Consider the following 12,709-nt stretch of genomic DNA (forward strand, 5'->3'; position numbering starts at 1 on the left):
GTGTTAAATCCTCAAAGCTAGAGGGAACATTTGGGACGTACCCATGGTTCGAGCTGCCTCCATTTCGTCTTTGAAAAGCTCCTCTGTGCCAAACTTGAGGATGTCGTCCAGCTCTTGTTTGGACATGGAGCCGGTTTTGGAGCCCAGGCCAGGCCGCACCACCAGATGGGTCAGCATCATCTTCCTCTTCGCCACCTGAGTTATCCGCTCCTCCACCGAGCCTCGCGTCACAAAACGATAGATCATCACCTTCTTATTTTGGCCTATACGGTGGGCTCTGCTAAACGCCTGGGGAAAGTGGAAATGTGGAGCGGGAGGAACAGGACACGGACGACATAGCATCAAAGTGAGTTGGTTGAAAGCTAATTAAATCACACATTGAAACAATTGCAAGTGTGCATCACATAATCTTTGAGAAATCAGTACTTGAATGTCATTGTGAGGATTCCAGTCAGAGTCGTAGATGATGACAGTGTCTGCGCTTGCAAGATTGATGCCAAGACCCCCAGCTCGTGTTGAAAGCAAGAAGCAGAATTGCTGAGCACCCGGCGCTGTGGCAAAAACCAAAGCAGAGAGTTGATGTGTGTGTGTGTGTGTGTGTGTGTGTGTGTGTGCGCGTGTGTGTGTGTGTGTGGGAATATGTGAGAGCAAGTGAAAGGCAGATGGAAGAAAACATGCATTTTCACAAACTCACCCAGCCAGATTGTGGATTAACAAACTCACCATTGAAGCGGTCAATGGCCTCCTGTCTTAGGCCTCCAGTTATTCCTCCGTCAATACGTTCGTATTTATAACCCTCAAACTCCAAAAAATCCTCAAGCAGATCCAACATCTTTGTCATCTGTAAAAAAAAAAAGAGATCAAACTAATTGGAATTGTTGAAATTAAGAAAAGTCTGAATGTTCACTACAGATGATTTTTGATAAAATATCTGGAGTATCGGTTGATTTATCACCTTCAACTGGCACTGACATTGGAAAGGCTAAAATATGGATGGCTGGATTTTCTGTGTTTTGTGGCCACTGATCAGAGAAAGCTATGACCTCCAGCCAAGATGCAATATTTATTTGACTATTACCTGAGAGAAAATGAGAACTCTGTGTCCTTCATCTTTGAGTTTCTTCAGCATTTTCTGAAGCAGTGTCAGTTTTCCTGAGGACTTCACCAGTAGGTTGCCATCATAAGAACCATTGGGTAATACAGGAGCTTCCTGCGGAGACAGAAAAACGATTCCAGGCATCAACCGGAGAAATATATGAATACATTCGACAGTAACTCTGATTGACAGGATACACAGTTTCCTAGCAGATGAGGTCAACAACACTATTTACAATAATGTAAAACACAGCCACAGTTTCTTTGGAGAAACACCAGAAACATTTAATCTACTTAAGTATATTCTGTCCTCAGTATTGCGATATACTGTATATTATTATTTAACTCTGCTGCCTTACCACAGCAGCCACGGGGAACAGGTAGGGATGGTTGCAGCACTTCTTCAGGTCCATCATAATGTTAAGGAGGGACACTTGGTTCCCTCCACCTTTGGAGTTCAGAGCCTCAAAGTTTCGCGTCAGAATAAACTTGTAATATTTCCTAAAGTTCAGAGGACAGAGATCAGATTGAGTCGGGAGGAGTGAGGAAAGTTGAGTCACACAGTTAGTGACAACTGCACAGTATTGCAGCTGTGTAAAACATATACAGTATTGGCATAAACAAAAAAAAGAAATGTATATAGATATAAGCTTCTACAGACCATACGAATATTTTAGCATTTATTTTTTACATTTTCTTATTTGTTCAAATTAAAAAAAAAAATTAAAACAATTAAATTGAGCAAATGAAACCCCCACTGTGTAATTTAAAATATTCTGTATATAGGAGCTAGGTTTTTATCAGATGGCACACACACCAATGATGCACCCTACTGCAACTATCATCCCTTTAATATCTCTATTATCCCGAGCCATACTTCTGCATAGGGCTGAGCTCCACTCTGACGATCAGCTCCGTCTTCGCAGGCATGTTCTTGAAGACATCGGCTTTCAGCCTCCTGAGCATGTGCGGCCCAAGGAGGTCGTGGAGCTTCTTGATCTGGTCCTCTTTAGAGATATCGGCAAACTCCTCCAGGAAGCCTTCCAGGTTACTTCACAGGTCAGAGGTCACACGAGGAAGAATGAAAAGAAAATAAATAAATGAAATTTATCTACAGTAAAGGAAAGACAATTTCTTGCTTATTTAAATCTTTATTTAATTCAAACAACACTACATTTGTCAAGCTACATATTTAAAGAGAAACCTACTTGATGCACCAGCGAAAAGCTACTGGAAAGATGGAGAAAGACAAAGAAAAAAATGATGCACAGAGGACAGGAAGGACTTACTTGAAGCGATCTGGGGTGAGGAAGTTAAGCAGGTGGAACAGCTCCTCCAGGTTGTTCTGAAGAGGAGTCCCAGTCAGCAGCAGCTTGTAGTAGATCTTATACCCGTTGAGAATCCTGAAAAACTGTATTTTGTACAGGATATGATAAAAGGATATGCCTATAAAAAAAAGAGAGCTGCAGTGATGCATGTTCTGTAAACTTTTCCACATTCCCTCAGAATATTTATTTCTTAGATTAAGTTTGTGGGCAAACATTTCCTGCTCACGTCTGTCTGTGTTCCGGCTCCTTTCCAGATAAAACTCTAAACTCTAATGCAGTCTACTTACTGCTGCTATCAATGGCAGGAAGGCTGTTATACCTTTGATTGGTTGTTCTTCAGTCTGTGGGCCTCGTCCACCACCAGGCAGGCCCAGGTAATGGAGCCCAGAATGGCTTGATCTATTGTAATCAGCTCATAGGATGTCAGCAGCACATGGAACTTGATTGGAGTGTCCTTCTGCAAGGTGAAGACACAAGAGAGTATTTCAAATGTTGTACAATTTAGATGTGGGATCACTTGGTAGAGTAAAAGGATTTATTGCTTTATATACTGCATATACACTGGATGTTAGCAGCCCAAGTCCAACTCATATGTCAAGGTTCAAACAAAATAAAACACAGTATTTGAGAAGAGGATCTGATCTATCCTGGCGAGTGTGACGTACCTTCATGCGGAACACCTTGCGCCCCGATTTCACTGCGCTGTCTTCAAAGGTGAACTCGTTCTCCCTGATGATCGCCCTGCTGTCTTTGTCCCCAGTGTACGTCACCACGTAGAAATCTGGAGCCCACATTTCAAATTCCCTTTCCCAGTTGATGATCGTGGAGAGGGGCGCACTCACCAAGAAAGGCCCCTTAGAGTGACCCTGAGAGAGAGAGAGAGAGAGAGAGAGAGAAGAAAGACATGACTCAGCAACTCTCACATCACAGGCAGAAGATATACTACAGGTTTTATCTATATCCAGCGTGATATCCAGTGTGATTCAATCTAAGTCTACATCTTAAGTCTACATTCCCATTCATATTACAGGGATTGATATGAATAGTGTGTTCATTTTACATAGCACCCAGAGAACCAAAAATGTGACATAATATATAAGATATATATATATATATTATGTAATATGGAGATAATAAAAAGAGGACGTTCTTCCACCCTCACCTCCTTATATAGCGAGTAGAGAAACACTATTGTTTGCACTGTCTTCCCCAGGCCCATCTCATCAGCCAGAATGGTGTCTGTGCCCTGAGCCCAGGAGAACCTCAACCAGTTCAGGCCCTCCAGCTGATACGGGTGCAGTGTTCCTCCAGTGGCATTAATGTACCACGGCTGATGCTCAAACTTGATGGTTGGCTGAGAAGGAGTTTTGTAGAGTAATTACAAAGGCTAAAGTCAACAATTTGGCCTAATGTAAACAACTAAAAATTGTATATGGAGTATAATAATAATGAAGGTACAGCACATACAACATCCACAGCATCACTTTTGAAGGGTTTACTGCAGAAAGCTGCCGCAGCAGGCAAAACAATAACAATGAGGTCTTGTATTCCCAAAAAGACACAGGTAACTAGGGCAGCTCATTGGACTTTTGTGAGCTGAGCACATCAAAATAATTCAGCTTACATCTATGATGGGAGCATCAGGGGGGACCTCCCTCTTTGGATGGTCGTCTTTCAGTTTCTTTCCTTTCCTCACCACCAGGGGGCGTTGATCCTCCCCTAGAATTTGCTCCCTTGGAAGAAAAAAAAATTTGCAGCAACAATGATGAGTCAAACAACTCGAACAGGGGGACTCACAGACAGAGGGCTGGACAGAGGAGGAACAGCAGCAGATGTAGGCATACGCCTTTGTTTATCTGTGTGTGCCAGGGATTTATTCTAGTTATCCATCTTGTCATCTCTGCACTATTAAGAAATAAGACTGAGCTAATTTGGAGATGCTGCCAACCCACCTGTGGTCCCAGTAAAAAGCTTTATGGGTGTCATACTCTGGGATGTCGAAATCATCCACCTCCCAGGTGCACTGGTCGTAGGGCAGGTCTCTCCACTTGATCAGGTAATGCACGTCGCCATCCTTATCGAAGCTACAGGGGAGAATAAACATAAACAAAGACAGAAAATTGATATTTGTTAACGAGATATGACAAATATTACACACACAATCAGATAATTACAGTAATTTGTCACTTCCTGCAACTGTAGCTGTTATAGGAGGGGGGCTGACACTTAGAGAGCAATGTATTATTTAATTCCAAAGCATATTTCATATAGTAAAACATATGATTATACTGTATACTGAATCTGTCTTAAATACATTTCTTTACATATGACATGTGACAAGCTCCAACACAGGCCTGAAAAGTTTGGAAACATATGGAAATGAACTTATTGCTGTTCTGGTCTTTTCAAATATCTGTCACAATGCATTTTTCAGTGACTTTCAACACTTGGCGTTTCACATATCTCCATACTGAAATATGCTGTGCTGTGAAGTGTAATCTCCATCTATAAAAGCAAGATGAGAGCGAGGATAAACTACACTGAGCACCACCTTATCATCAAGAACTCTGAAGAAGGTGTGTAAAACATGTGGATATAAGGATTTGTGTGACTGTGAGCAGACACCTGTGGTTGAGTATCCGGTGGATAACCATCCACTCTGGTTTAATGCCATAGCGATAGAAGCGCTCCTCCATCACAGCGTACTGGGGGTCTTTGCTCTTCCTCTTCTCGCTGTTGAGCTCCTCTTCTCCGGAGCCATAGTCATACGGCGGCGGCTCGTCCATGTCGTTCTTTCGCTGGTAGTTCCGATACATGACCGTGTGATACAGCTCCAACTGCATAACCACACACACACACACACACACACACACGCACACAGCACAACAATCAGTTCTGCTTCAGTTTCGATCAGCACCACCTCTGGCTAAGGATGCTTTTTACAAGAATGCAATATATAATCGAGCATTGCATGGCAATGAGCCTAATTTGATTCACTACTCAAAGTTCCAAAATAGATTTAATGAAGGGAAGACGGATACAAAATAAACTAAGGAAGCTGTTTTGGAGAAGAGACTTCTCCAGGGCCAAGTCTGAAAACAAACAGTTGTTGTATCATCACTATATTAAATGTCAGCTACAGTTGTGCTCTAAAATGCTTGATAATGACAGCTAAGCTAGGAACATGCATTATCATTTTATATTAAACTGCAAAAGGTGGTCCAGTAAAAACCCCATCCTGTGTGTTCCACATTTAGCAAAGACAACACACAGTTCCTGTGGCCAAACAGAGCAGAAGTGTTAATTTGAGATACTCCTGGTATCTCACCTGCAGCTCGCTGACCCAGGAGCAGTGCCAGTATGAAAGGCCAGCCCACTTCACAAAGAACTCCCTCTCTGGGTGGCCCTTGAGTGGGGGCTTGGTCAGTGGATCATTTGGCTTTCCGTCAGGGCCTGCAGGCAGCTCAGCTGGCAGTGGGGGCTCTCCCCATGTCCAGTGCAGAATCTTTTGTACTTTACCTTTCAGGGGAGGGCACTAAGAACAAAAAAAAAAAAAGAGAGAGGTGTTGTGTAAGAGCAAAGGTGCACACATAATATTCTTCTTCACATTAATATGCATGAGTAATTCCAACACAAACATCCTAAAGAGATAGCTCACATGGCTAGTTTAAAATGACTTCCTTATATATTCAGAAACCAAAACTGCATTGCAAGATTTAAGCTGACACTTTTGTTAAACTCCCTCTCTCACCACCTCATAAACTATCTCTGTGTGACTACTGACTTCTGTCGCCATATGCACTTTATACTATTATAAAATACCGTACACTGTACTGATTTAGCTTCTGTTTCACCCTGTAACTCCGCAGCACATTTCCACAACATTTGTTGCTGTAAAATCATTTGATTTGAAAGAAATCCTGAAAAAATATATTCATCATCAGTTTATGAGGTGAGTTTAAAAAAAATGTTTAAGCTTTAACCCCTAAAACCTTAGAGTTGCTCACATAAATAAAATCATGAATATTATCACACAGTATAGACTGAAGTCAGTGTGCGACCTGAACTCACCATGCATCGAGGACACAGCCACTCCCCGTTTGGGATCTCTGGGAGAGGCGGGTTGAGGCAGTGGATGTGGTAGGAAGAAGGGCAGGTGTCACAACACAGCAGCTCTCCTCCGTCTTTACACACTCTGCAAAACTCCATGTGGTCATCCTCTTCCTCGCCCGGAGCCTCCTCCTCTTCCTCCTCTTCATCTTTGGCCTCCCACTGGATTCCCTCTTTCTCCTGAGAGACACGGTTAGCACACACATGGCAGCAGCAAGGTTAAATACGGCTAAATTAAGTTCCCTCCACCTTTTTGTTTACTGCAAGGACACATTAATATATATGGTATTTACAGATTTTATGTTGTTTGTTTTTTGTTTTTCTTATGGAGTCAACCACATTAACATATTGAGACCAAAAGGCTGCACGATCAAAGCTTTGTTGTCTGTGGTCCTGACTTTTTTATCAATCCCGCACTATAGATTTATAAAAATGCATAAAATAGTAACTGTGAAGCAGCGGCTTGCCTTGCTTTACACATACAGAATACTGACAACTAACAAGACACAAAGGGAGTTTTTAGCCCAAAGCATCAACTGCTGCTGTGCTGACGTCTTGAGGGGGAAAAAAGTGTCTCTGCTACAGAAAATTGTAATAAATTTTTCAAACCTTTCTCTCTAATCTTTGCTTGTTACTTGTGAAATACTGGGTACTTTTACCTCTTCACAGTCAGGTGTATATGCAACCTGTTATGAGGGGTTATAAGTATACGCTGCTTCATTTTAAGCCTCTAAAGGTTGGGAACCGTTCGTTGTTGAAGATAATAGCTCAGCCTAAGGTCTTGTTCAGTTTACATTTCACTCACGAATGTCCCAGCGCACATGTGCTGTTTTAACTGAAAATTCAAAGTATTATCATGAAATTCAAACTTGCACTTATCAGAGGAAACTGACATACAGCGTATGTAAATATAAACTGAGACAAGACCTTATTGTTTTCACTGGATGTATAAAATATGAATTATCTCAAATGCTTAAATTATAAATCTGTGAAGTGTTCACACAAGCCCAGCTGATGCAACAGGCCCACTTCATTTACTTGCCGCACTGTTTGACAAGTGCACACAATGGTAAGTCCCACTTGTCCTCGCGGATGACCACTTTAGCAAATGGTTAACACAACATAAAGCTACACAAATATGTTTAAATATCAAACCAATCAACTCACACAGTGCGGACAGCTCCATTTTCCCTCGGGGGCCTTCTCCAGCTCAGGGTCCAGACAGACCAGGTGGTACGCTCTGGGACAGGTGTCACACAGGATGATCTCTCCACCCTGTTGGCAGACCTCACAGTAGTCCTGGTGATCTGTCTCATAGCCGTCGCCGTCTTCCTCTGGAGAGGGCAAAAAAAGAAAGGTAAAAATGGGTTATTCCTATGCACTTAACAGCACTTGAATGCAACTGCTGAGCTGCCACTAAATGTGAATGAGACTCCTTAGTGTGAGGGCAACAGCTGCTGAGAAAGAGCTTCAGAAATCATTCCCAGAATAAATAAAGCTTTAAAAAATACATTCTAATTTCCCTGTTACCCATAATCAAACGGTCTGGTTTCATTGGGATTTTGGAGGGAAAAAAACACACACACACACACACACACACACACACACACACACACACACACCACAGAGCATGGCGAGTGTAGACAGTAAACATACTTTTCCTTTTTTTCCGCCCACGTCGGGCCTTTTTCTTGGTGGCGGCCCCCGAGGTATCAGAAAGCACGGAGGCACTGTGGATGCTGATGTCATCAAAGTCCGACTCCTCCAGGAAGTCTTCCTCACTCTGGAAAAGCATACACACAAACTGACAAGCTCAGAGCTGCGCAAATGAATTAAAAATGAACCGACTTTCACATAAAGTGCAATCAAGTATCTGGTCACTTTGATGTCATTGAAAATATAAGACATGTGGAGGAGCTGAGAGGATGAATGAGCTGAGGGAAGAAAAAAAACAAGGCGTACCGAGGATGCTTTCTTCTTCTTCCCACTTTGGCCCGACTTCGATTTGGTCTTCTTCGGCTTCGGTTTCTTCTTCACCTCCTTCACAGTCTTACTTCTCTTTCTAACTCCTGGTCCTGAGACAAACAGACAACAGACAACTTAAAAAAAATGGTATTCTTGCCATTATTATATATAAAAAAAAAAAAAGCATTCTGTCAATGTTCACTACGCCTTACCCTTTCCCTCTTTGGTTTTGGCTTTTTTGATTGGCCCCAGCTGACAGCTCGGCTGGCTGCTGCTGACAGACGTTGGCTGTGCCACGGTAACCGTTTCCACAGCGGCGGCCACAGCGGCGGCCACAGCGGTGGCAGATGCGCCTTTGAACGGGTTGTTGGCACTGAACTCTCGCCACTTGGCCCCTAACACCGTCATCATCTTTGACATGGGAATCTTCGGGTTCTTCTTGGCAATGAGAGGCCTGAGTGAAACCAGGGGGAGAGGAGACAAAAACAGCAGCTTTATCGTGTCACCCTTCATTCCTGCTGATGTAATTTCTACTTCCCTTAGCGCTGGAGGGAGCTGGGTCTTGATTTGCTGACACCCCACTGCCCCTTAAATTTTGTTCTCTTTGCTTTGCTGTGTGTATGTCATGTTTGTGATTTGTCAGGCAACAGCTTGAGGTTTGGCACGCTGGCCTGTGAAAGATAGTGGGTCAGAGCACCGAGTCCCAGAGCCTCCCGGCTGTCACAGGCATCCAGTAAGCAGCTGACTACTCACAGGGGGCACTGCAGGAGCTCATGCTCCACTTTGTAGGAGCAGAAGCTTAGCCGAGCCAGACAGCCCCAGGTGAGACAGACTCTTTCTACCAACAGCCGAGCTTTCTAGCTCAAACAAAAAGAGCAGTGTTTGCTCGTCACAGTACACTATAGACTCACTGTGGAGTTTTTGTTGAAAGTGTCTCAGGGAGGGACTCTGACAATCCTCAGAAACAGAAACAGAACAGAGCAGTTTAACACAGGAAGAGAATCCAGACACAAAATTAGATGCTTGCCTGAGGAACTGGCTGAAAGCCTTGTAGTTGGTGATGGTTTTGTAGTCGTCCTCGGTGAAGCCGTACTGAACGTCTTCGAGACCCCACTCCTGCATCAACTGGCTGGATGATTTAGGTTCCTAAGGAGATACAGATGAAAGAAATCAGAACATATACGTTAAATGATGTTAAATAAAGAAAATATTGATGATGTCAAATTAATGGTAACCATTCATCATCCACACCACTTTCAAGGATGGGTCGCCTAAAAAAATAGGAAAAAGAGATATTGTTGGACTGACTTCTTATAAAGTGGGGAGACACCACATTTTTAAGCTTTTGATGTACTTTTTCATGCACTGCATCTGAATTATTTTTACAAATGAATATGTGCAATATGTGAAGAAAACAGGGGCAGCGCACGCAGCTCCAAATACTGACCACTGTACCGGGTGCACGGTTGTAGTTGAGTCAACAAGATAAAGACAGTTTTCATAGTACTGGAGATTTGTGAAAGTTAGGGCCAGACAGTCAACAGTCAAAAGGTTAATTTAATACATATTCATTAAATTTGTTTGTCAACTAACTGTGTGTCACTTGCTGTCCCTCATTGACTCAATCTATAATGCAGAGTCCATTTTTAGATGTAGTCTAATCTAATCTATTCTAATCTAATATCTACTCTTTTTTTACTTTTGTCTCTCCGTAAAATATCCTTGGGGTATGTGAAACACAAAATCAACTTAATCATCATTATTAGATTATCATATCATGAGATGATCCATTTAAAATGATTGGCACTGAACCCACATAGAAACCCTGTGTTGAAATTAGCATCTTCATTTAAAACACACAACCCAGCAGACTACAAGGTGTGGCCTGTGTCAGCATCGTGGGCCTAGACTTACTTTCAAGTTACCATCATCATCATCATCGTCATCATCCTCCTCATCTCTCTTCTTCTTCCGGGGCTTCTTCTCCTTCTTCTCCTTCGGTTTCTTCTTCTTCTTCTTGGTGGGGCCGTACATGCTGCTCTCGCTCTCCGAGCCTATTTCAGGACGCTCCCGTTCCTCCTCCACCTCTGAGGTCTCCTCCAGGTCACTGTCAACTCTCGCCTGAATTCCTCCCTAAAGGCATTTTGCAGAAGGACACACAAACATTATGCACAAAGTGCAAATATATGAACACTAGTGTTTATGTGGTAATCGGCAGCAGGACACGAGCATATTGGAAGACACGCGGCATTCACTGATGTTGCGTATTTTCCAGCAGACAAAGATGTGTTTAGTATACACCTTCACAAAACTCCAACTGGATTTTTTACTGAATGAAAACTTCACCCGAGCAGCCTTCCTTTGATATAGTCAGGAGCTCCTGCCAAAAAAGCTATTTTTATAAATGTAAACTGGTAGAATCTGGCTTTGAAACTTGCTTCAGCTCCCTACCTCAGGACATGACTGTAACTGACTGAAGCTCGCATCAAAGCCACATTCCTGGATCATAACTGAATTTAAGGTCTGAATTCTACCATTGGTGACACAAAGGAAATCTGTCTCCAGTTCGGGGGCTATCTTCTGAGACAGAATTTCAAATCTAGTAATAAGCAATGGGAATAATTAAAACATGAAACTCAATGGTAGGGCAAATATGCACGGCATTAATTTTGCCAGGGTTAGGGATTAGAGCTCCCACAGAGGCCACCCACACTAAAAACATATGTTGTCAGTATACTCTAAAGCTTCTACTTGATGGCATTTGCATAAATAAAATGACCTCATTCCAAAGTGTCACTGTTTAGCTAATATTGTAAACATTCTGCCAATGATGAAATAAATAAATGATTACATTACGTCTGCAGGTTAGTGGTGAGTTGACGGGGAGTTAAATCAGAGGCACGTTCACCTTTTCACGCATTCGCCTTCGACAACAAACTGAAGCGAGAAGGAGAACACCTCAGGCGGTGCAGCCAATCACAGCTCAGAGCTGATGTGTAGCCTGAGCTGCATCCTGCCCGTTTAATATGAGACATCTGGAAGGGTATATGGATTTAACAGTTAACAGGTGTTGTTTGTGTGATCAAGAGTGTTGCATATGAACAAATTCACTGGTGCGTGCTCAGTTTGTACTTGTGTGTGTGTGTGTGTGTGTGTGTGCGCATGAGTGAGAGAGAGCAGGAGGGTGAAGTATCTGGTATCTCTCTCTCATTATGCACCTTTCATGTGTGTGCAAGTGTGCATGTTAATTTTGTTTGTGCATGTATGTATTCTATATATGTTTTTGAATGGGTGTGTTTCTCTTTCCTTTAATCTAGAGATGCAGTTTTTTTGTTGATGCTTTGTGTGTTTGCACGCATGTGTGTCTCTGCATGCGCCTGGATGTGTGTATATGTGCACATCTTTTTGTGTGAGTGGGATAATTATTTTAATCTCTTTCTGCGTGTGTTCCTCTCCACATGTGTTTGTGTGTGTGTGCGTGTGTGTGCGTGTGTGTGTGTGTGTGTGTGTCTTTGTACAGTATCTATGCATCTGTGTGTGAACATGTGTGTGCACATGCTAAGGAGTGAATTAGTGCACAGCAGCTTTGTGCTCTGCTCGCTGCCTGTTGCTCAGCAGGCCTGTGTGGATCCATGGAGAGACTTGCAGGCGTTTTACTCTGTAGCGCAGTGGAAAGGCTCACGTTGCCGCAGCGCCCGCCAACCCTACCAGCAGCCTGGCTGTGTTGCCATGGTGACCAAATTTGAGCAGTGTCTGGCTCTAGCTCTCTTTCTCTCTCTCTCTCCTCCTAGTTTCTCTCTCTCTTTCCCATAGCTCACCCCCCCCACACACACGCACGCCTTCTTTTTCTCTCACTTTCTCTCTTTCACATCTCATAACCCCCCCTCCTATTATTTTCTCTCTCACTCTCTCTCTTAACTGCTCCCCCTTTCTTGTTCTTTCTTTCTATCCTGCCAATCACCCCCCCCCCACACACACACACACACGCACACACACACACACATCCTCACTCTCTATCACAGTGGCAGCCAATGGAACGGTGCCATCCAATCAGACACGTTTGCATAACGAGCTTGTTATGCAGAGGCCTGTGGTTGCAGAGCTGGTGCTCCAGCACCCGTCTAGACAAATCTCATTTATGCATAAGAAGGAGAGAGGGAGAGGGAAAGAGAGAGAGAGAGAGAGAGAGAGAGAGAGAGAGAGAGAGAGTA

The 12,709-nt window shown here is 43.1% G+C and overlaps 1 protein-coding gene across 1 annotated transcript in view; it reads right to left on the bottom strand.

Annotated features, from left to right (window-relative positions):
• The window catches only part of chd5 (chromodomain helicase DNA binding protein 5), a 38,965-nt gene that overhangs the window by 16,123 nt on the left and 10,133 nt on the right, over window positions 1–12,709 (bottom strand). Inside the window, exons 3-23 of the mRNA XM_087175998.1 lie at window positions 10,413–10,631; window positions 9,526–9,644; window positions 8,711–8,952; window positions 8,496–8,608; window positions 8,190–8,316; window positions 7,701–7,867; window positions 6,495–6,713; window positions 5,752–5,958; window positions 5,049–5,260; window positions 4,376–4,507; window positions 4,048–4,156; window positions 3,586–3,777; window positions 3,089–3,289; window positions 2,743–2,880; window positions 2,385–2,506; window positions 1,973–2,146; window positions 1,455–1,596; window positions 1,079–1,210; window positions 724–841; window positions 427–551; window positions 42–288 (exon numbers count right to left, since the gene is read on the bottom strand). Of these exons, the coding sequence (XP_087032124.1) occupies window positions 42–288; window positions 427–551; window positions 724–841; window positions 1,079–1,210; window positions 1,455–1,596; window positions 1,973–2,146; window positions 2,385–2,506; window positions 2,743–2,880; window positions 3,089–3,289; window positions 3,586–3,777; window positions 4,048–4,156; window positions 4,376–4,507; window positions 5,049–5,260; window positions 5,752–5,958; window positions 6,495–6,713; window positions 7,701–7,867; window positions 8,190–8,316; window positions 8,496–8,608; window positions 8,711–8,952; window positions 9,526–9,644; window positions 10,413–10,631 (3,457 nt within the window). The remainder of the gene's footprint in view (window positions 1–41; window positions 289–426; window positions 552–723; window positions 842–1,078; window positions 1,211–1,454; window positions 1,597–1,972; window positions 2,147–2,384; window positions 2,507–2,742; window positions 2,881–3,088; window positions 3,290–3,585; window positions 3,778–4,047; window positions 4,157–4,375; window positions 4,508–5,048; window positions 5,261–5,751; window positions 5,959–6,494; window positions 6,714–7,700; window positions 7,868–8,189; window positions 8,317–8,495; window positions 8,609–8,710; window positions 8,953–9,525; window positions 9,645–10,412; window positions 10,632–12,709) is intronic.

The sequence above is a fragment of the Seriola lalandi genome, unplaced genomic scaffold (genome assembly GCF_002814215.2).
Source record: "Seriola lalandi dorsalis isolate HSWRI2012SDOR001 ecotype SW California unplaced genomic scaffold, Sedor1 jcf7180002054520, whole genome shotgun sequence".
Taxonomy (NCBI): Eukaryota; Metazoa; Chordata; class Actinopteri; order Carangiformes; family Carangidae; genus Seriola; species Seriola lalandi.